General features: G+C 43.1%; 2 protein-coding genes across 9 annotated transcripts in view; both read left to right on the forward strand.

Moving 5' to 3' along the window:
- The window catches only part of rims2a (regulating synaptic membrane exocytosis 2a), a 133,222-nt gene extending 119,346 nt beyond the window's left edge, over positions 1-13,876 (forward strand). For 7 of the 8 annotated variants that reach the window (XM_041941690.1, XM_041941695.1, XM_041941693.1 and 4 more), the window contains 5 exons: positions 12,193-12,334; positions 12,483-12,595; positions 12,811-12,912; positions 13,058-13,197; positions 13,312-13,876. In XM_041941690.1, the coding sequence (XP_041797624.1) occupies positions 12,193-12,334; positions 12,483-12,595; positions 12,811-12,912; positions 13,058-13,197; positions 13,312-13,515 (701 nt within the window). In that variant the 3' untranslated portion in view covers positions 13,516-13,876. Of the gene's footprint in view, positions 1-9,330; positions 9,684-12,192; positions 12,335-12,482; positions 12,596-12,810; positions 12,913-13,057; positions 13,198-13,311 lie in introns of those variants that run through there. The other variant, XM_041941698.1, reaches the window with a different exon arrangement.
- A 3,414-nt stretch (positions 13,877-17,290) lies between these two features.
- On the forward strand, positions 17,291-20,074 carry LOC121610348 (dendritic cell-specific transmembrane protein). Its single transcript, XM_041942393.1, has 3 exons — positions 17,291-18,444; positions 18,537-18,857; positions 18,948-20,074. Exons 1-3 carry the CDS (start codon positions 17,398-17,400, stop codon positions 19,005-19,007), a joined length of 1,428 nt encoding a protein of 475 aa, XP_041798327.1. The 5' UTR covers positions 17,291-17,397; the 3' UTR covers positions 19,008-20,074.
- Positions 20,075-20,370: the final 296 nt, after the last annotated feature.

Consider the following 20,370-nt stretch of genomic DNA (forward strand, 5'->3'; position numbering starts at 1 on the left):
AAGGCTCACTTTGTGCACAAGTCCACAATTCCATGACAGGACCTGAAACTTAAGTGGAAGGGGGGAATGCAGAGCAAACACTGGAGGAGAGAGCTGACTTTCCGTGTTCCCCTACATGTGCATGAAGCATAGCACCCAGTGCAGGTCACAGCCTCTGATGAAAATCTATCAGTGAAGAGCAAACAGATACCAGGACATGTTTCATGGATGGAGAATGGAGGCTCTAGTTCAGCATGAGGCAAAGCATGTGATAGAAAGCGACCATTTTTTCCAGCAACTTAGATCTTATTTTCTCTTAGCAGAAGTATGATAAAAACAATGTGGTTGCGCAGCAACAGAAGCATTTCACAGTCAGTGCTGAGTTTGTTTAAGAGTTTAGAAAGGCAAATGAACAGAATGATGTTAAGCTTCTGCGTGTGCTCGTTTGTGGGCTTCATTGGTGTTATGCTGGTCATCATGAGCAAGCTGCAACATCAAGTTGATTTATTATGCTCAACTGTCCCATCCACCAGTCAGCAGTCCTGTGGTCGCTGCTATTGTACATTATGTTTTAAGCTCAATAGAGAGCCGCTTTATTCCCAGTACCCCCCAACCAAACTGCTGCTACACAGCCTGACTCAGCTAAAAGCACGCAGCAGCACTCAAATCTTGCAAGCTTATTGAAAATCCATGTCCATGCATTCATCGGTGCATTTTGTTCATTCCCCCCGCTTCTGATTGGCATCCGAAAAAGAGGCCTGTTTTTCTCTGCCTATTAATTCCAGTGCATTCATTATCTGTGCTACATACTCTCAGTTCATAAAAGGTATGCTGATGAAGATGTTGTCAGCAGTTTACAGTATTGACCTGGTGGCCACATTTCCAGTTCAGTTTTACTGTGAATCATTTCTGGCTATGGCACGCCCTGATGTTTGTCACAGAAAGGCGCTTGGCAGGTTTTCATTTTAAGCAAAATTTTAGTTTACTTTCAGCATTTCACATGTACACACACAAATTGTGTGCATCCTTAAGGTATTATAAACACATTAAATGCATATTCCACCTTAAAAAAAACCTCTTCTTTTTACTCCATTGTTATGTGCGTGTTGGTAGAGCATGAGACAAATAATCCGGGTACATGTTCCTGAAAACATGGCTCTGCAGCAGCACTAGGAGTCAGCAGCTCCACCGCAGCTTTAGCAGTGTGCGGCAGCGTTTTTATAATGCAGTTTGCTCAGGACAAAGCGTTTCATCGACTTCTTTTAGCAGCTTTTTGGAATCGTAATGCAGAGAGGGATTTGTTGTGTGAGCATTCCGCCCTACTTAAAATTGACTTCCTGCTTGCTGCACAGACACTCTGCTGTATGTGAATTTTGCAGGATTATTTGAGTCCCCCTTGTAGGAACAATACTGATGCTCTTTGGATTCTGCCCAATATGTTTATCTGAAAGGCAGCTCTTTCGGTCTTGTGAAGCACTTTTTCTCTCTATTTGCATTGTGAATAACAGGATGGAAAAGCAATAGGTGGGTTATCCTTTACAATATTGCAGGATAATTAAGCAATTTTCCCACCATTTTTATAACACTGTGAGTAGCATGCTACCTGATAATCCATTTCAGTAATTTTACCCCATAATGGCCTCTGTCTAAGAGTCCCGATGGTGTCCCAGAAACATAGTATAATCAGTAACAGTTTTAAGATTTACAATAAAGCAACAACCCCTGACTATTAAGGCTGAGGAGGTGCAGGAAACAGTGCAGTAAAACAGGAAATTGGGCCTTAATAGGCAAAAACGGAGAAGTAAGAAAAAGACCAAATCAGTGGGGAGGACTGTGAGCACGTATAATATACTGTCAGTAACATCTAGTTTCCCAGTCCCCTGGGTGCTGCCTTGAGTGATTCTTCTTATGTCCTACTTTTCTCTACTTGACCCTGAAAGAAGCTCACTATTTGCACCAGACACTTTCTCCACTGGAAATGTATCTGTAAGAGAAGGATTAAAGTACTTAACCCACTTTGTTTTATACACATTTCCCCTGGACTGTTTTTAAATGGAGGTGTTGCAGGATGTCTTAGTACTGGCTACAGAAGTAACCTGTAAACAATCTGCCGAATCCCTGTCTCAGTTTTACTTCTGAGGGAAGATGAGACTTGATTCCATTCGATGAAGTGTTGATGCACTTCCTGACATCTCACTCACACTGCAGCTATTTTATACCTTGTTGATATATTCAAAACTTTGCTAAGAGTTGCTAAGAGATGCTCTCTCAGTAAATGAGGGAGTATGTGCACCACCTAACTCACAATGCTCAGAAGAGCCAGAGAGAGCAATGCATCGGCTGCTCCATTTCTCAGTCCCCTCTCACCTATACCGGGTACTGACGTAGGCTTGGACCTCCAAAGTCTTCAGACAGACTGTTTTGTACGTGGTGAAATAGCTGAACTTTGAGCTTTCAGCTGAGGTAATTTATCTTCTGAGTTGAGGTGGGTGCCTATCTCAGCAGCTCCTACGCTAGCTGAGGCCGCTAATTAATCTCCGAGGGGGCCGGAGCAGACATGCTGCTCTCAGGATGATGCATGAAAGGAACACAGCAGCACAGGTAAACCGAGACAGAGGGACACCGCTTCCCCACTGCTTTCTCCCCGTCCCTCTTTCTACCTCACTCATTCTCTCATTCCCATCTACCTGACATTTGTGTCTCGCTATCATCACATCCGTTCTGTCTTTTTCCTCTCTTTTCCCCTCCAAAAGCTCTCTTCCTGTCCGTTCCTTCCCTCTCCTCCAGTTTGTATTCCAACATTTCTCCAGAGGACTCGTGGCGGTTAATCAGCCTGAGCTCTCAGATGAGCCGTCTCTGCAGTGACCTAAATATGTGGAGATACACTGTAGGAGCGGTGATGCTTTTCTAATGTTCAGATTTCATGAATGGATCCACTGTAATATACTAACACTGCATCACGATGGTCAGCGTTAAGACTAGTGAGCCACATTAACTTCGAAAACATGAAAATCCTTGTGATGATGTGTGACTGCCTGTGTGTTCATCATGCAGTTATACTATATATAAAAAGTCCAACAAAGCAGCAAAGTACTGCTGACATTCAGACTCACACCGCCGGCATGTGCGATAGTGGGCTGCACACGCTGTTGGACAGGGCCTGGTTTTGCAGGGGTAGGGTTCCTGTTTCTATGGTCACTGTACACTATCTGCCAGCTACTGTACAGCTGGAGAGAAAACATGACACGTTTAAGGTTCATATTAAGATTGCTATATATTTGAACGAAGAAGTTTTTGTATTAGGGTCACTGATAGCTTTATGTTTATTCATGCTGGGATGTGAATATCAGAGCTGGTGGACTAAATAAATTGTTTTCACAGTGAGAGCAGCACGTAGTGTCTCTCCTAGCAGGCAGTGTACTTTGCATCAGCCAAGAAATCAGCCAATGTTCTCGTTTTGTAGATGTTTTTCTATGCTGTGGTAACGATGCCAGAGCATAATTTAACGATCTATTGATATTAACCCTGGGTGCACATGTACAGTAACAAAAAAGCTCAAATGATGTACGAAGAAATGTGCAGTCGACAAAAACAATATTGTTTTACTGTTGCGATTTACTCTTGAGTGGCTTTTAGCTCCTTGTTTAAATTCATTTTCTGTGTTTCTCCGACAGATTTTTTCTTTTCACACAAACCATGAATCTTCACACCGTTGAAACTCACTACGGCAGACGTGAATTCTAGCAGACCACATGACGGATGCCACCTTTCAAGTCTGCACTTAGAGTTTATTCCTAAGAAAACACACATTGTGTATCTCCACGAGCTCGGCTTAAAAGCTGTTGATTCATCTTCTAAACCCTGCCATGCTCCACCAGCTGCTCAGTGTTTTTTGCCTGCGGCGCGGCCCGTGCTCCACAGCCATATGTCTCCTTTGCCTGAGTCCGAGACTTGGACGCAGTTTAGAATACGCTTGTATTGTCGCGTCCCACATTACAGTACAGTGCATTCTTGCCTCCCTTCTGAACCGGACTAAAAATGAACTTCCATCCCGTATTTTTAGATTTTTAACTGCCGCTAAAAATATCACGTCCTCTTGTGATTGTTTTCGTCTCTAAACTCTGACAGCAGCTCCCAGTCGAAGAGGAAGCCCGATGAGACAGATACTGTGGTCGGTTGAGTCATGCAGCAGGAGCGTGGTGGTTCTGCTCTGCGTAGAAATGGTTAAAAACACATGTAGTTCCTCTTTCAGTATGAGAAGGAATCACGCCGTGGTGACATGCCTGTGTTGCAATTTTCGTGAGAGAAGATGCATGGTGACATGGTGCATATCACACCAGTTTTTTGTGACTGTAAGACAGAAAAATCAGCTGGAGTGATGTCACCAGTGTCTGAGAAGATTTTTCCTATGCACACATAAAGCTTGGCAGTATTTAGATCCCCTTTGCCTCTCTCCATCTGTTATACTTTCAGTGTTTGCACCACTGAGTGGATGGAGGCAGCCAGGGGACAGACTGTTCCAAGTGATACACCTCCTGCGTTTCACGTTTCAAATATGCCCCTCTAACCTCACACCATCCACTGAAGGCGTGAAGAGAATGGCAGGACACAGAGTGTGTACATGTTTGGGTGTGAAGCCTCTTATTCTCTATGTGACCTGAGCTGTTTCATCATCTTCAATTATCTCAGTGCCTGTACTTCCGGTTGCATTAACCTGACATCCACGGTTCAAAGCTGCATGTATTGGTATTTTTATATTACACTGACTGAAAAGACGTCTCTGGGAGAACATGTTGCATGTAGTGACAAACAGAGAATTAGCACCCAACTCTGCAGCTTTATGGAGCTTTTCAGCCTCTTAAGCTCCTTTCTCTTTTTTTACAAGTCTCCCTGCTCTAACTGACCTCCATGCACAGCATTTTTCCAGCAAAATAGTCTGTGAGCTGGACTGTACGCTACTTTTTCAGTGGTGGTACTGCAGTGGTGGGTGGACTACTGAATGTCTGTACTGAAGTAAAAGTGGTCTTTGCAAGTCATTAAAAATTACTTAAGTAAAAGTGAAAATAGCAATTTGAGAAATCTATTCAAGTAAAAGTCGAGAAGTTCCTGGTTGATAAATTATTCAAAGTACAAGTTACTTTCCATTGTAATTGTAATCTTTTTTAGGGTGTGTGGGCCAGTGCAGAATAACGAAAAGCACTTGTGGTTAAAACCTTTGAAGGCAATGTTGAAGTTGGCATTGCGTCAGAGGAACTGCTTTCTAAAGCAAACCAATTTAAAAGCCCACTTAAGAGCCCACTAGCCACAAGGTTAGTTAATGCCATTATCATAACAGGAAAGATTAACATCACATCTGGAAAAATAACAAAGCTAACGTCAGCTAGCCAGCGACATTTTCACCAATGCGCTCGCAGAGGTTAGAAGAGGAGTTTTTAAAAGCGGAGGTCTTTATAAAGCAAGAATATGTCAGTTTTGGGTGTCTCACATTTAGTGGCCAAAATCTATGAATGCAGCTTTGATGTGCTGTGAAGTAAGAATGACCCTGAGTAGTAAGCTCAAACATGATGTCATATTTTGTAATTAAAGCTATTTCCCTTTGTGCTGCCCCTCGTATCTGAGTCAGACGCAGGAGGGGGACTGCGCTTCCAGACTGCAGGACTGGCCTGCATCAGGGCAGGCAGCAGGGAATGTAAACTGAGAGGACGTGTTTCTCCACCTTTGTGCACGTACCGGTGTGTGCGCTTTTAACCGCTCGTATGTGTGTGTTCGGCTACATCCGTTCATGTGAGTGCCTGGGTTGGAGCCCTCCATTAAGCTGTGTTTACAGTGTGTAGGGGCCACAGTCGCTCTCTGACGCTTGGCCTGGCCCGGCCTCATCAATCAGAAAGACTTCCGAAGGGTTCCGCCTGTGATCCCTGCCGCCTGCCAGACAGCCCTTGCACACGACTTCTGGGATATCACGCTCTTTTGTTCTTGTAGTAGAATTGGTGAGATTCTTCAGATTCCTGCCATCTGAGGTGCTTGTGATTTCCAGTCGTAGTTTGGAGTAAGACCAGATACTGTATGTTGCACAGTGTGTTTTAATGTTAATCTGTGCAAGTCATGCTGTTGGGAATTTAGTGAGGACACTGCTGACCTAAAATGGAGATTCCCCATCAGTTGAAAATTTAAGAAACAGACTAATGGACTTCCTTGAAAACATCATTCATCAATTGAACAATCTCTTTGCCACTGAAGTGACATCTTTTCTATAAAGAGAAGTACAAAGACAGATTCCTACTTTTTCTCGGAAATGTCGAGTATTATCTGGCAAATGAAAGTTTCCTTGTGGCTTATCATGTAAGGCACGAGCCCTTGAACAGACGCGCACGTGCTGTATTGAACAGAGTTGCGACAACTGTAATTAACTTGTTTTTTTCTTCCTTCAGGTGTTGTGTGCCCTGTTTAGTGGGTGTATGACGACGACAAATGTTTAGATCCTTCTTTCTTTCTCTCTGCCATTGTGCAGTGGGTGGACGGGTAAGAATAAACTGTGTCAAAGGTGCGAAAGTAGAAGCAAACAACACGTGCCAAACGTTTTGTTGCCACGTGTGCAATGACGCACTCTGTTAGACAGAGGAGAGACGAACTGTCATTTTCTGGCATGTTTTGGACCATCATTTTGGTCATGCAGTCATATTTACTGCCTTTCCCTCGACAACAGTTTACATAAAAACACACGAAGGAAGTCAGGTTGCGTCCTTTGATAATTATAATTCTAACTATGATAATTCCAAGTTGTAGGCTGGCTGTGTGCTACCTCGCAGTATCGACAGTTTAATTCTAATAATGCTTATCATTTAACATATAATCAGCAGACAGAAGAAAAACTCACCCCCAAAAGATGTGGCGATGATAAAGAGGTACAATAATGTTTGGAATTGATATATCATCAACACATCGTCTGTGTAGTGGACGGTCATGCAATAGAGAGTCTGCTATACAGCTCCATTGTTAAAAAACAGGGTCAGGTAATCAGGCCGTCCATCTTCTACTGTTGCCGAGTGAAGAGCAAAGAACAGTGAAAAAAGTCTTTGAGATATTGAACACAGTCTCCTGTTGCTACAGTATGTTAAGACCACTCTGGGTCTCGATGATCTGTGTGTTACAGATATTCCGCTCGCAGGATTTTAGTCGCACAGTCAATTTAAAAAAATAAGAAAATAGAAGCTTTCCCTTTATTTGGAGAACCTAGTGTATTATTGTATTCATATACTACAGTGAGGGAACAAGGTTACACTGAGAAGTGCTAAAACATTTGCTGCAGCTTTTGTGTATAAATGAACAAGAACAATGCTAGCACGCTAAAGTTCAACAGGTATAATGTTTACCATGTTCAGTTTAGCATTTTAGCTTGCTAAAATTAGCTAATTAGCACTAAACACAATTTAAATGAGCCTGATAGGAATGTAGTTATCTTTTTTAGGCATTGGTCATCAAACAAAGTATTGAACAAATGAAAACAAATGACCTGATGATGGCACCAGGTAAAAAGTAAAAGGCATCACCAAACATTATTACAATTCACCCTGAAGGGAAGATGAATGTGTGCATGGAGTTTAATGGGAGTCCATCCAGGAGCTCGCCAACATCATTAGAATTCATCCTCTCGTCACCATGAATATCAGATTTTGTAACCTTCCATCATGTCAAAAGTCACCCTGCCAGTGGTGCTACAAACAAAAATCACTCACCAAAGTCAGTTGGCTTTATCTTCTGGGGACCTTGAATGTCTGTAGAAAACTGCATGTCAGTCCACCCAGTAGTTGTTGAAATATCTCACTCTGGACTAAAGTGATTGAGCATCAGAACAGCAGAATGACTGTGACATCTCTAGAGCCATGCTGCGAGTATGGCTAAAAACCTACAAAATACACCCGAAAAAGACTGAGCCTCCTGTAAATGAGGGTTTTATTTATTATTATTCATTAAAATATAGACAGTCTGTAGGTTAATGGGACCGCCTGAGTTAGCAGGAGCCCTAAATTCTACCCTTTCACTGAGAAAGACTCTGAGAGGACTCATTAATAATGACCCAATTATTGCATTGTCCACTAAGTAGTAAGTAGTCCTGAGTGTGTTACCGTAGCTGTAAATGTGAAGTGTTGTTTTTGGCTGCGCTGACCTAGATGAAACCTGCAAATTGATGTCGTGCATTGAGAGGCTTCTTCGTGGAAGTAGGTTGCCATGTCTCCGAGAGCGGAACTTTTGCCTCAGCTATAACACCACAGGGAGCTTGCTATATTTGTAATGTTGCAGAGAGGCACCATCGTTGTCTTGTGCCGGGCCTATTCTGCCACATGCGTGCTCCGAACAAAAGCGCCACAGTTGGTTCTCTGGTAATTTGTCAAAAGGCAGCACAGTTTCGCTTTTCGATTTTTTTGCCGAGCGGCAGTCATGACAGTGAGCAGAGGAGCTGAAGTTTAGATTAAAGCCGTACATTTGCTTTATGTGTTACCACTCACAGATCATGCCAGCAGCAGATTTATCCGTATCTCAGGGACCACCTATGAAGAAATCTTTTCTCTTAGCACCGCTGTTGTGTCTTTCTGCTCTGGACTGTTTAAATAGCCTGACGTCGGCTGTCCACAAATGGTAGAAATACAGTGAAAAAGGGCCATGTTTAGGTAAGTTTGACCCTAATTCAAACAGAGAGCTTGTCTGATTGTTTAAAAGTGCGGTTTGTGATTGATCAAGGGAAACTGAATTTCTCATAACACAACATAGCTGTGTCATAGAGGCCGACGGATGAAGTTTTTGAGGCTGCGCATGTGAATACGATCAACCACTTGATTGCTCACGCTCAGAAACTGTGAAGTGAGTTCCTCCCAACACAACACAGCTGTGGTATTGTAGTTACGGATGAGAGAAAAATAAAGTAGCAGAGTTTGGCACGTGAACTTTGAGTGATCGCCACGAAGCTGAAGCCCTCTCGTGGGGTCGCGCTGCTGGCAGACCTAATGACAGCTTGTTTTCTCTGGCCTCTGTGCATGAGATGGGGGGGGGGGGGGGGGTGATGAATAGCACAAAAGAAACAAAGCAGTGAGCAGAGGGGGAAAAATTGTAAAAGAAGAGGTTTAAAAAAAAAAAATGGTGAGAAACGGACTGGGGAGGGGGGGGCTGAGTATCTCTGGGTAGAGCTCGTTCACCCGCAGAGTCTGCTGAGGTGCGCCTGAGCAGCCTGGCTCCCTGATTGGTGGAGCTCGCCGCAGCTCTCTCCCCTCCCCCCCTGAAGAAAGAGGTGCAGCAGGAACGTCAGACCCAGACAGCACAAGACTCAGCTACTGAGGCACCGCTTTTTGTGGAGCTCTCCCTAAGATGCATCTCAGGACAGACTAGATGCTAGCACAGACCTGATCTCCTGCAGCACAGAGTCCTCTGCTACTGGGCCTAGGAATTTATCAGTCAGATTTGATTTGAGCTTTTATTTTCAGACCTTTACTAGTGAGCTCTAGACAAGGCGAAGCTGAAGCGCGGTGCATTCGATTCAGCGCGCTGAGAAGGACGGCCGCCGGTCACCATGGGCAGGCAGGGGCACGATACCTCTGCTGCAGCTCCCGGGATGCGCATCCAGCGCTCCCAGAGCAAGATGAGCCTGTCCGCGTCGTTTGAAGCGCTGGCCGTCTACTTCCCCTGCATGAACTCCTTCGACGAGGAGGACGGAGGTGAGATGACATCCAGGGAAGTGCCACGGCAGCAGCAGCAGCTAGCCTGGGGGCAGCAGCACTGTTTGAACTTGCACAGAGGGAGGACGTGGATTTAGGAGTAGTGGGAAGATGCAGAGGTATTGATTGTAGGGAGAAGTGGGGCAGGTTGAGAGATACAATTAGTTTAATTAGGATGACTGTCTATTTTAATTAGGATTATAATAAGATGCTTGATTCTGTGTGTACTCTGATAATATTATGAATTGAAAGTTGACCACATACTGCTTCTGCTGCTTCTACTGCCGCCAGTGATGGTGGTGTTAACGTAGATGCTTATAGGAACCAGATAAATATTCCGCTCATGCTTGGCTAACCAATACCTCGTTTCATCTGGATGATTTTAAATCCAGCAATGAAAACAAAAGGGTTCAGTGACTGGAATGAATCATTGTTCAGTATCCCGTGGGTGGTAGTGTTTATTTATCTTAGGATTACAACATTGTTCTATGACTGTTGCTTCAAATTTCCTGAACAGTAGTGATGACGCCTCCTGCTTGTGTTTATATTTATGCCTCCCAAGATGCTCTTATCATTTCCTTTTTTAGAGGCAGGGGATTTATTTACAGGGGAATAGATGTGTCATAGATTTGCAGTGCAGAAGATTTACTCCTTTATACTTCTAACTTATCTAAATATACTTGCCTGATCACGCCAGCTACAGCTTCACACACACTCGTGCTCGCACTTCCACTGGTGGCCGCCGAGCAGCTCTGCTCTGGCGGGGCTGAGGACTGAGTGCAGCGACCCGCTGACGAGCCAGTTTGTCCAACTTTTAGGCCGCTGATGCTTCACGCTTGACAGACAAAGGGCTTAGCCGTCACGTTCTCCGGCGCTCCTCCGCGTCTTTGACACATTTACCTCATCTGCCATTGCTTCAAATGCAGTTCTATGCGTTGTTTTTCTAAAGTAGATACATATGTGTGATATGAATGTATGGGAACAGGAGTTCGGAGTCCTGGTCTTTAAAGTCTGTGTGTTCATGCATCAATCTGTTACAGTTTGCATGTAGAAAAAGTTCAGCAGTCTTTCACTCTCTCATGTAAAGTTATTATTATTATAAGATCTCCTGTATCAGACTAAGTGTAGCCAGGGCTTCATATCTGTGTCATATGTGCAGCAGAGCAGGAAAGCAGATTTTCCTTGCATGAAGTGGTGTGTTTTCAGTGCTGATTGATACTGGCCATGAGCTGCGGCTCGCTGCAGACGTCAGAGTTGACCTCTGGGTCCTCGTCTCTTATTGTGCTGTGTGAAGAGCAGGAAGAGGAGGAGGAAGCCGGCTGAATCACCGAGGTTTCAAGGCTGAAAGGCTTCATGTCTGTCTGTGAGATATCACACAGGACCGTCTCTCCTCTCCTCAGCTGCTCGTCCGACGAGACGAGGCGGGAGAGAGGAGGCAGAGTAAAGACAGCCGGCCCCGTGAAGGGCCCGTGGCGAGGCTGGATGAGGAGTGCTGCGGTCTGGATTGGACTCATCCGTACAAACTGCGAAGTTATTAAGTGAGCGTTGCATCAGCTCTACGGGTAGCCGATTCATCACTTTGCACCGGGGGGTTGCAAACAGTGAGCTGACAGTAACGCAGTGTGATTACTTTCATGATTATCTGACCTCTGGGAAATAACACGATGCTCTCATTTTGCATTCATTTGATTACAGATACGGAGAAAGATATTTACAGAAATGTTTACTGATGCTTGGATGATGAGTCTTTGACCATAACCGTGCACGATTTCATTCTAAGCTCTGAAGCATCTTTGCTGTGTGTGTTGACGAGCGAAGGAGAATTGCAAGCCTCTTTCTTAATAGGATATGAAATGAAACATGCTAGTGATGCTGTGTGTGTGTGTGTGTGTGTATGTGTGTGTGCTGCATTTATGCTGGTTGCCAGGTGTGCGTCTAGCAGTGGAGCATTCATGCTTTAGCGCAGGTATGTGTACATGTGCCAGCCACGTGGCCCTGCACGCAGGCTGTCAGGGAGGCTGGGTGGAGATGAGCAGCAGCAGGGCTAATGGAGGGAGTCAGCTGTCATCTTGGATCAGTGAGGACGGGGGGCAGACGCTGGATGTTTGTAGGTGGTGCACCGACTCGCTACAGCTCCCGCAAGACCCCTGTAGGCAGTGGGTAGCACAGACCAGAGGAGGGCTGTGTATGCTGCTTTGTTCAGCGGATACACAAAGAGCCTGTAGAGCCTGCTGAGGTGACCTTGTTTGATTGCCACAGTGAACCTGCCATGATCCTCCTCAGAACAATCCATACTCACGTCTTGGTGTCGAGATTTCTTTTCACTCAGTTGTCTTTGTGTTTTGTTTTCCCTCTGTGAGCCAATGAAAGCAGGTATGTCGGTAATAATCCATGTGAATGCAACTCGCCGCATGAGTCACAACGCGATTCGGTGTCGTGGACTGACGATCTCTGTCGCTCTCTCTCTCCCTCCATCTCTCTGTCTCTGCGTGGTTGATCCTGCGCGCAGAAGCGGGAGGCAAGAAGTTACGCAGCACGATCCAGAGGAGCACAGAGACGGGCCTGGCGGTGGAGATGAGGAGCAGGATGACTCGGCAGGCCAGCCGGGAGTCCACGGACGGCAGCATGAACAGCTACAGCTCCGAGGGAAAGTAAGGAGACGCTGAGGGCGGTCATACAGATCTTACTGGGATTAGATTTATTAGGCTGCAACCGCTTTCTGACTTACAACTTCGTCTTGTATCAGCAAAACTGTGCCTTTTATCTCCATGGTGACCTGTGTGTCTATCTCGGTTTCAGTCTCATCTTCCCTGGTGTGAGGCTCTCCTCAGATGCCCAGTTCAGTGACTTCCTGGATGGTCTCGGCCCTGCTCAGCTGGTTGGACGACAGACGTTGGCTACGCCACCTATGGGTAAGAACCCATAGAGTCCCTTTATACAATCAATATACAATACACAACAACATCTTGTAAAGCATACATGATTTTATTGCTTATATACTGTAATGTATATATACAATATACATTTATACCTCACTAAGTAATAGTATACAGTATATTTATACCTTATATACTGATAAATAACAAATCAGCAGTGTGCTAAAATTTTTGTTGCTGTTGTTATTCAGGTGACATCCAGATCGGTATGGTGGAGAAGAAAGGAGCGCTGGAGGTGGAGGTCATCAGAGCCCGTGGCCTTGTGGGAAAACCAGGTTCCAAGGCACTGCCAGGTAATTTAAGCTCTCACACTGTCATTATGACAGGAACACGCTTATCTCATAGAGTCAGCATAATGTAGATGAAGAATAAGGGTGAAAAGGCATGTTTCTTTGGGGCTGTGGCCGCGCTGTAACGATTTCACGCCTCTCTTCTCAGCACCATATGTAAAGGTCTACCTTTTGGAAAACGGAGTCTGCATAGCCAAAAAGAAAACAAAAGTAGCAAGAAAAACCTTGGACCCTCTTTACCAGCAGCAACTGCCGTTTGAGGAGAGTCCGGGAGGGAAGGTTTTACAGGTGAGCGAGGTCTCACAGTAATTAAACAGTCTTATTAAAAACAGCTTCATGTCTCGCTGTTTGAAAATGTCTCCTTCGTTTGATTAACTTCTTTCTCTGCGTTCTTCTCTGCAGGTGATCGTTTGGGGCGACTACGGACGTATGGACCATAAATCATTCATGGGAGCAGTTCAGATACTGTTAGACGAGCTGGACCTGTCCAACATGGTGATTGGCTGGTTCAAGCTCTTTCCTCCTTCCTCACTGGTGGACCCTACTCTGGCCCCACTGACAAGAAGAGCTTCCCAATCCTCACTGGACAGTTTCTCTCGATCATAGCAGCGTGCGGACTGATAGCGTTGTTGTAGCAGCCAGTGTTGCGATTACAGGTCACGCCCCCCCGGTTACACTGCATGCTTGATGTTGTGTCTTCTGAGCCTGTTTCTAGGGGTGCAAACGTGATCCTGTGTTTTAAGGAAAAACGTCGCACACATTGTGCACGTGGCGAAGCGTGTTGCGAGCGCCTGGCGGCCGGGGTTGCCGGGTGTTGTTGTTGTAGTTTGGAGGAAGCTGGAATGAACTCCTTAGCACGAGGAATCCGTCAGTTCCAGGTTTTCATCCAATTCGAAGCCATGGGGGTCAGTGCTGGGAACCGCTAAACGAGTTCTACAGAAGCCCTTTTCGAATGAAAAATAAATGTTCTGCTTTGATTTTTGTTTTGTTTTGTTTTGTTTCATTTTGTTTTTTTTTTCTTTTATCGTCAGTGTACTTGTATCTGAAGGGGGTGACAGTGTTTCTAACCAGATGCTTGGTCACGCCACGCCAACAGACCTAGCTGTGTAGATGGAGTTTTGGAAACCATCACTTTGGGTGAGGTGTGTCCCAGCTTGTATCCACACTCCCCCAGACCCCAAAAGAAATGCCCACCATAGTCAAGGTTTATGTACTGAATCAAACCGTACTGGTTAATCACCAGAAAGACTTCAAAGTTAATCAGAGGTAATATGACGTGGCTACCATCAACACTCCAGAAAACAGTAGCAATCCAAACCCCATGAAAAGATGTACAATCTACCATCGTTCTTTCTCTGTTGATATATTGTATGAAAATTAAATGAGAAAAAAAATATTTTTTTCCCTTTTTAGTTCATTTGCATGGACACAAATTTAGCTGAATTTAAAAAAAAGAAGAAAATTATTTTCTTGAGGCTGCAACTTGCAAAAAAGATGAAGAAAAATAAATAAAACAGATCAGCCATTTTCAACAATTTATATTATTTTTAAAGATAAATTTCACTAGTGCATGGTTTTCAAGGGGAGTGAATGCAACATCGTGACAAAAAAAAAGACATTGTTTATCATTCTTTAGACCATTCATGAGTCTGTGTTTTGCAGACATGCAGATAAGGGAAACTTAAAGGAAACTTTTGGAGTTATTTAACAGAAAATGTTTATGTGACAAAAAGTGATAATGAAAATAAATGTAAATTATTTATTTCATTGTAAAAGGCTCATGCCTTATAAAGATAAACATGATGTGCAAATTGTACATGTTTCTCTTTTTCTTCCTTGTCCCAGGGTACTTCTCATTGTACTATTCATTGCTACCATTGTTCAGTCCCCTGATCTTGTCCAGACTTTAGGACTGGTGGTTATTTTACAGTTCTGTATTCTTTCAGTATGTATTTTATTTCCGATTTGATTTGTTTAACAAGCATGTTGAAAAGGATTTTCTGCAACATGGCTTGGGCACACCTTACAGTAACTCAGCATGTTTTGATAAAGATGATATTTGGAATTTTTGCAGTTTCTTGTACAGTGCATGTCAACTTCATTACTTTTCTCCCTCACCTTAAATTGAACTCTACAGCAAATTAGTTCTTGGCCTTCCGCGGCCAGTTATTGAAGTTTTAACAAAAAACATTCCACCCCCAAGGTCATATTTTCTTTCAGGTTTTTGAGAAAAAAAAAGTGACAAGGAAAATATTTTATATTTAATGGAGGTTGACGAAACAGTTGTGATTGCAAGTGTATTTTATTTCAGTATTGTTGACGAACATGCAAAAATAATCTGTATTGGTACAGCAAGAGGTCTATACCTAATCAAGAGGCAGCAAACATGCAAGAGATGTGTGTCGCTGTGGTTCAACTTTACAGGCACTGTTTGTGAAGGTGAGCTAATCACAAGTTCAAGTAACAAGGGATATTGCCACAGAAAATGTTTTTTTTTCTTGTTTTAATGAAAATGAAATTAATTTACTATATTTTTGTTAGTTTTATTTAAAAGCCAAGACCAGTTTATTTTTTATTTTCTATTTTTAGTAATTAAAAATACTTCTCATGTCTGGGAAGTATATGAATCTTATAGTTGCAGTATGTCTGAATGAAATTGAACTGAGGCATTATTCCTTTTTCCATAGGATGATAATATGTTTTAATGTCCAAGAAAACCTTGTCGCTGTAACAAGCTACAGTCTATATTTTCATCTTAATTTTCATTGTACATAACTTTAGATGTCAGAATTTGAATAAACAAGCTACCATGAATAGATTGATAGACTCTTTTGGAACAGGAAAAATGCCTCACGTGATGACAAAGACATATGTTATTTATCCTTTTGAATGCCTTTTCATTTTCTCTTTTTGGTGCAATGTGTTAATGCCAAGGCTATGTCTTGGTTAAGTATGGTTGAGTACAGAGATTTATGTAAGTTATTTTTCAAATTAAAAATAAAAAATTGATATTACACTGATGACAAGTGTTGGGTGATAAGACACACACACACAAGTGTAAATACTCTCCATAGAAACTGCAGAAAAAGTATATAAGAAGAAACATTTAAAGGGCCACTCCAGCAATTTATTATGAAACTTTTTCAAAGTTTGGAGACTTGTTAGAGACACAGAGTGCTAATCAGCACTAAACACAAGGTACAGCTGAGGCTGATGGGAATGTCATCAGATACGCAGGAATTAACCCTAACCCTGAACAGCCGTTCACTCTTTCACTACAGCCTAGTTTGTTTAACCCCTTGATGCCTGATTTTTTTAGAATTATATAAAAAAAATAATTCTTTGTGTTTTTGCTTTCAAATTGATCCTAAATAAAGAGGAGTTTGTTAATTTTTCTGTAGCACATACAATAGATATAAATTTAGGTATGATGCAAATTAGCGACAACAGGCGTTAATGCTTAAATGCAATAAATATACTTTTTTTTCAAAATTCATAAATGTGCATCATAAAAGCCATTCAAAATTCATTTATTTCATCAAAACAGCTACAAAATTGGCGTACAATCATTACATTGTAACAACAACACAACAGTTGTATTTTTCACTTTGACCGGTCCGACGAGAAACCAGTGCTTGCAAAGGTTCCTTGGTGTGTGTTGAATATGCACAAACTGGCATTAGAGGAATGCATGCGCGATTCAGCTGCAATGTGGGTTGCAGCGGTATGATGTGAATTCACGACAATCAGTGTTAAGGGGTCAAGTTACCGTATGTGACAGTTCCACAGGTCTCTGAATACACCCAACACGCTGACTCTTCATAAGCTTCAAAGGGAGGCTGCTGGTGTCGAGACAACCTGTCACCATCGAGTTATTTCCCGGTTCAGAGCTCTGATCTGAATCCTTCAAAAGCAGCAGTCTCTCCATGAATTCAACCTTGTTTACCAATAACTTTTGATATGATCATATTCTAATCAGCCTTATGTTTCATTATCACTGTGAAGAGACGTTTACGCTCACCTGCTCCTTTTAAAAGCCATCTTAGCTGTTGTCATGTTTTCAGGTTTACAGGAGTTGGAACGTCTTAAGGTGCATTCCAAAAATAATCTGAATTTATTCATGCATTAGTTCTGTACAGCTTTGCAGTACTCGATAAAATACTTGATTTTCACACCTAACTCACAATCTCTCCCACACTCTGTCAACATTCGGCCTCATATTAGCCTCTGTGTGCTTCTGCTTTTGGTTGAAAAATAGGGATGACTGGGAAATGACGAATGACTGAGGTTTGAGGGACCAGAAGAGTTCTTCCTGTTTTAGCCATATTTAAGGAGCCTGCAGTCAACATGCATAACAATAGATGTCAAGCTTTACATGGCAGGTTTGTGCTTTTATTTATACTTTTTTTTCTATTAAGTTTATGTTCAATCCATTATTTTGATATTGCCCTCCAGCGTTGGGCTTCTACCCACTATCTTATATCCAGGATGCTGCTCTCATGGATTGCAATAAAACAGAGCCTCGAGGATATCGGTTACCTGGCTGTGGATGTTTTCACAACTGGTAAAAGGGATGGCACTCGGAGAACTCTCATCCTCCTCCTCACCTGTAGCTTCTCCAGCCTCCTGCTCAGCTCCCTGCTCCTCCTGTACCTCCTCTTCACCCTGAACTATGGGCTGGCAGTGGCTGGAGGGATTGCTGGCTGCTGTGGGACACTGCTGACAGTCGCCCTCTTCCTATCAAAGAGAGTCAGGTGCTTGGGGACGCTTTTTGTGATCTCTATTTTCATGAAGAAGAGTCGGAACCTGCTCCTGACCGCCGGGACCAGCTTAGTGGTTCTCAGAAACATCCGCAACACCTTGGAGAACCTCACAGGACTGGGCAGGAGTATGATTTGCAACCTGAAGGCGAAGAAAGCAGCCATCATTGATCCATTCAGTAACTATGTGAAGATGCTGAAGTGGCTGGGAAACATGCTCAAGGGGGTGACAGATTTAGGGGTTTTGAACCTTGACTCCAAACTCAAGGTTTCACCCAGACTGGAATCAGAGCAGTTCAGGGAGAAACTCAGTGAAGCAGAGCAGAAGCTGAACGAAACTGTGAAGTACGTGCAGTCCGTTATGAACGCAGTCTCCTCCGTGACCGAGAGGATGTTTCCTGCCATCAGCTTCCTCGTGCTCATGATGTTTATAGCACTGCACATAAAGAAGTTCTGCAACGACATGAAATACGAGAACAGGTTCATCAGCAGCAGATTTATCCGTTTTGACGAGAAGCAGAAGGCGGCGGGAAGGCCCCACGTCCTCCCCCTCACACCGGAGGAAGAGAAGCTGTACACCGCCGTGCCCTCCGCCCGTCCCACCACCAGGGAGGGGAGAGCTATGCTGAAATTTGGAGTTCCAGTTCTCTCGCATTTCGCAGCTTGGGTCATATTTATAACTGTGGATGCTTTATTGTACTGGTTTATTGATATTGTAACAACAAGGCTATCAGAGCTGGAACCATTCCATGTCCCTTTGTTAGTCAGCATTAATGTAAGTATATTTGTGCAAGTGTGAGAGCCACTGATATGTTTCTGCATGTAGAGTCAGACAGCCACTGAACGCTCATTCATTTATCTTCTTAGGTGATTGCAACTTTATTAGGCATACCATTTGGAGAGGAAAATCATCAGCAAGACTTTTCCTACTCTGTGACTCTGTTTGAGAAGCAGTGTCTGCCCAAACCCAAGCTGCTGCTCTACAACTCCGTAGTTCCTTTGGCCACCATCCTGCTCGCCCTGCTCATCATGGCTCTGATGTTTGCCAAAGTGGCCCAGCTCAGGCTGATGGTCTGCGAGCGCTTCTTCTCCAGCGCTGCGGAGGCCAGAGTGGAATACCTGCACGCCAAAATCCTGAGGAAGAGATTAAAACGGAGGGTGCGCTGCCTCACATCGCTCTACTTTAAAGTATGTGCTAATGTGTTCGCTGGCTGCGTTCAGAAATCTTTGTGTGCATAACGGTGAAATTTGATTTTTGCTTTTGTCTCCTCCTTTCAGCCTCAGTTCTGGTGCCCGCTGCTATTCAAGCCCAAAGAGGATTCACAAGCTGTCGTGTGAGAACGTTATTCCACTGCATGATTTTTTGTTCTAGGAATGAGAAAGCATATGAAAACACAGGAAAGTCTCCTGGTGAGGCCAGTTTTGACCTATAGCATCTATGCCTCAGTGATCCTTTTATTACTGCATCACTTGTACATGATTTAAATTGAGCTTTTGCCTCTGGGAAAAAAGCCCTCAATACATTTACAGTATTTATAAAAAAGCAGAGGTTGTTTCACTGGACACTTGTGATTTAAACAAGCTGTTCTGTCCGTCTCAAATCCAAGAATCACTGCTCAACTATGTGCCTCTCTGGAGGTAAATAATGTCCTTCAGCTACGTCAGCCAGACTTTCAACCTCGTCCAATAACTGCTGGAACTGCTGCTGTGGAAAAATCAACATTGAGTTGCACTGTTTGTAGATCTGATTCGATATCTATCGTTGATCATTATATTCCGTTAAGCTGTTTTCCATTGATGATTATGCTTACAGCTGGTTCGAATCAGATCTTTTTGGTAGAGTTCAGATGTTTCAAATCAAGTCTGTGTACCACATGGATCAATAATGGGCCTTCTGCTATTTTCTCTATATGTAAATAGTATTCATTTTCCAAGTGAACATTGCAATGTCCATTTTTATGCTGATGATACCATCTTATTTGGTAACAGTCTGCTATTCATGACCTCCAGACCTCTTTTATTGATTTAAAGCTTGTTGAAAGGCCATAAAAACATAATATATGCCTTTACCAAGCGCACAAAGCTTACAGGACAGCATACAGAGCTTTCTCCTTTCAGAACAGGAAAGCATTACACAGTCCACTGTGCTATCCTCTCTGGATTATGGAGAAAGCCTGAATGCGAACTGAACTATAACACTAGATCACACACACAGGATAGATTTAAAAGTTCTTCATGCCAACTCTGAACTGGGGAAGACTTACAACTTCTACTTTCTTTTATTTATAATATTTGTGACTGTCGTGTGTGTGTGTGTGTGTGTGTGTGTGTGACTGCTTTTTAAATCGTCTTTATGTATGTATGTATTTTTCACTACATATCTAGATAATTTTCTATATTATATTTCGGTGGATATTTTTTTAAGAATAAATATGTGGTGCTCAAACACTGTGCTCCATTACTTGTGTCTACCTGAATGTATCATTATTATTCAGAATGCTATAATAGTTAATAAAGTTATACATATTACAAAGAAAAGGACAGTGTGCCAATAACAATAATGATAACCATTGATAAGGGTCTATAAATTGAACACTCATGTTGATAATAGCCATCCAATTGCAGACCATACATCAAGAGTTTATAATTGAATTCAGTTCAGCTTCAAAGAGTACTGAGCAACTCGGAGTTTCATTTTACT

The sequence above is a fragment of the Chelmon rostratus genome, chromosome 8 (assembly GCF_017976325.1).
Source record: "Chelmon rostratus isolate fCheRos1 chromosome 8, fCheRos1.pri, whole genome shotgun sequence".
NCBI classification, from domain to species: domain Eukaryota; kingdom Metazoa; phylum Chordata; class Actinopteri; order Chaetodontiformes; family Chaetodontidae; genus Chelmon; species Chelmon rostratus.

What these genes read in the sequence shown, in the direction of transcription:
- LOC121610348 (XM_041942393.1), top strand. Translation starts at nt 17,398, where the DNA reads ATGCTGCTCTCATGGATTGCAATAAAACAGAGCCTCGAGGATATCGGT. An exon ending in CTTTGTTAGTCAGCATTAAT is followed by an intron (nt 18,445 to 18,536) that starts GTAAGTATATTT and finishes TTATCTTCTTAG; the next exon opens with GTGATTGCAACTTTATTAGG. An exon ending in TCACATCGCTCTACTTTAAA is followed by an intron (nt 18,858 to 18,947) that starts GTATGTGCTAAT and finishes TCCTCCTTTCAG; the next exon opens with CCTCAGTTCTGGTGCCCGCT.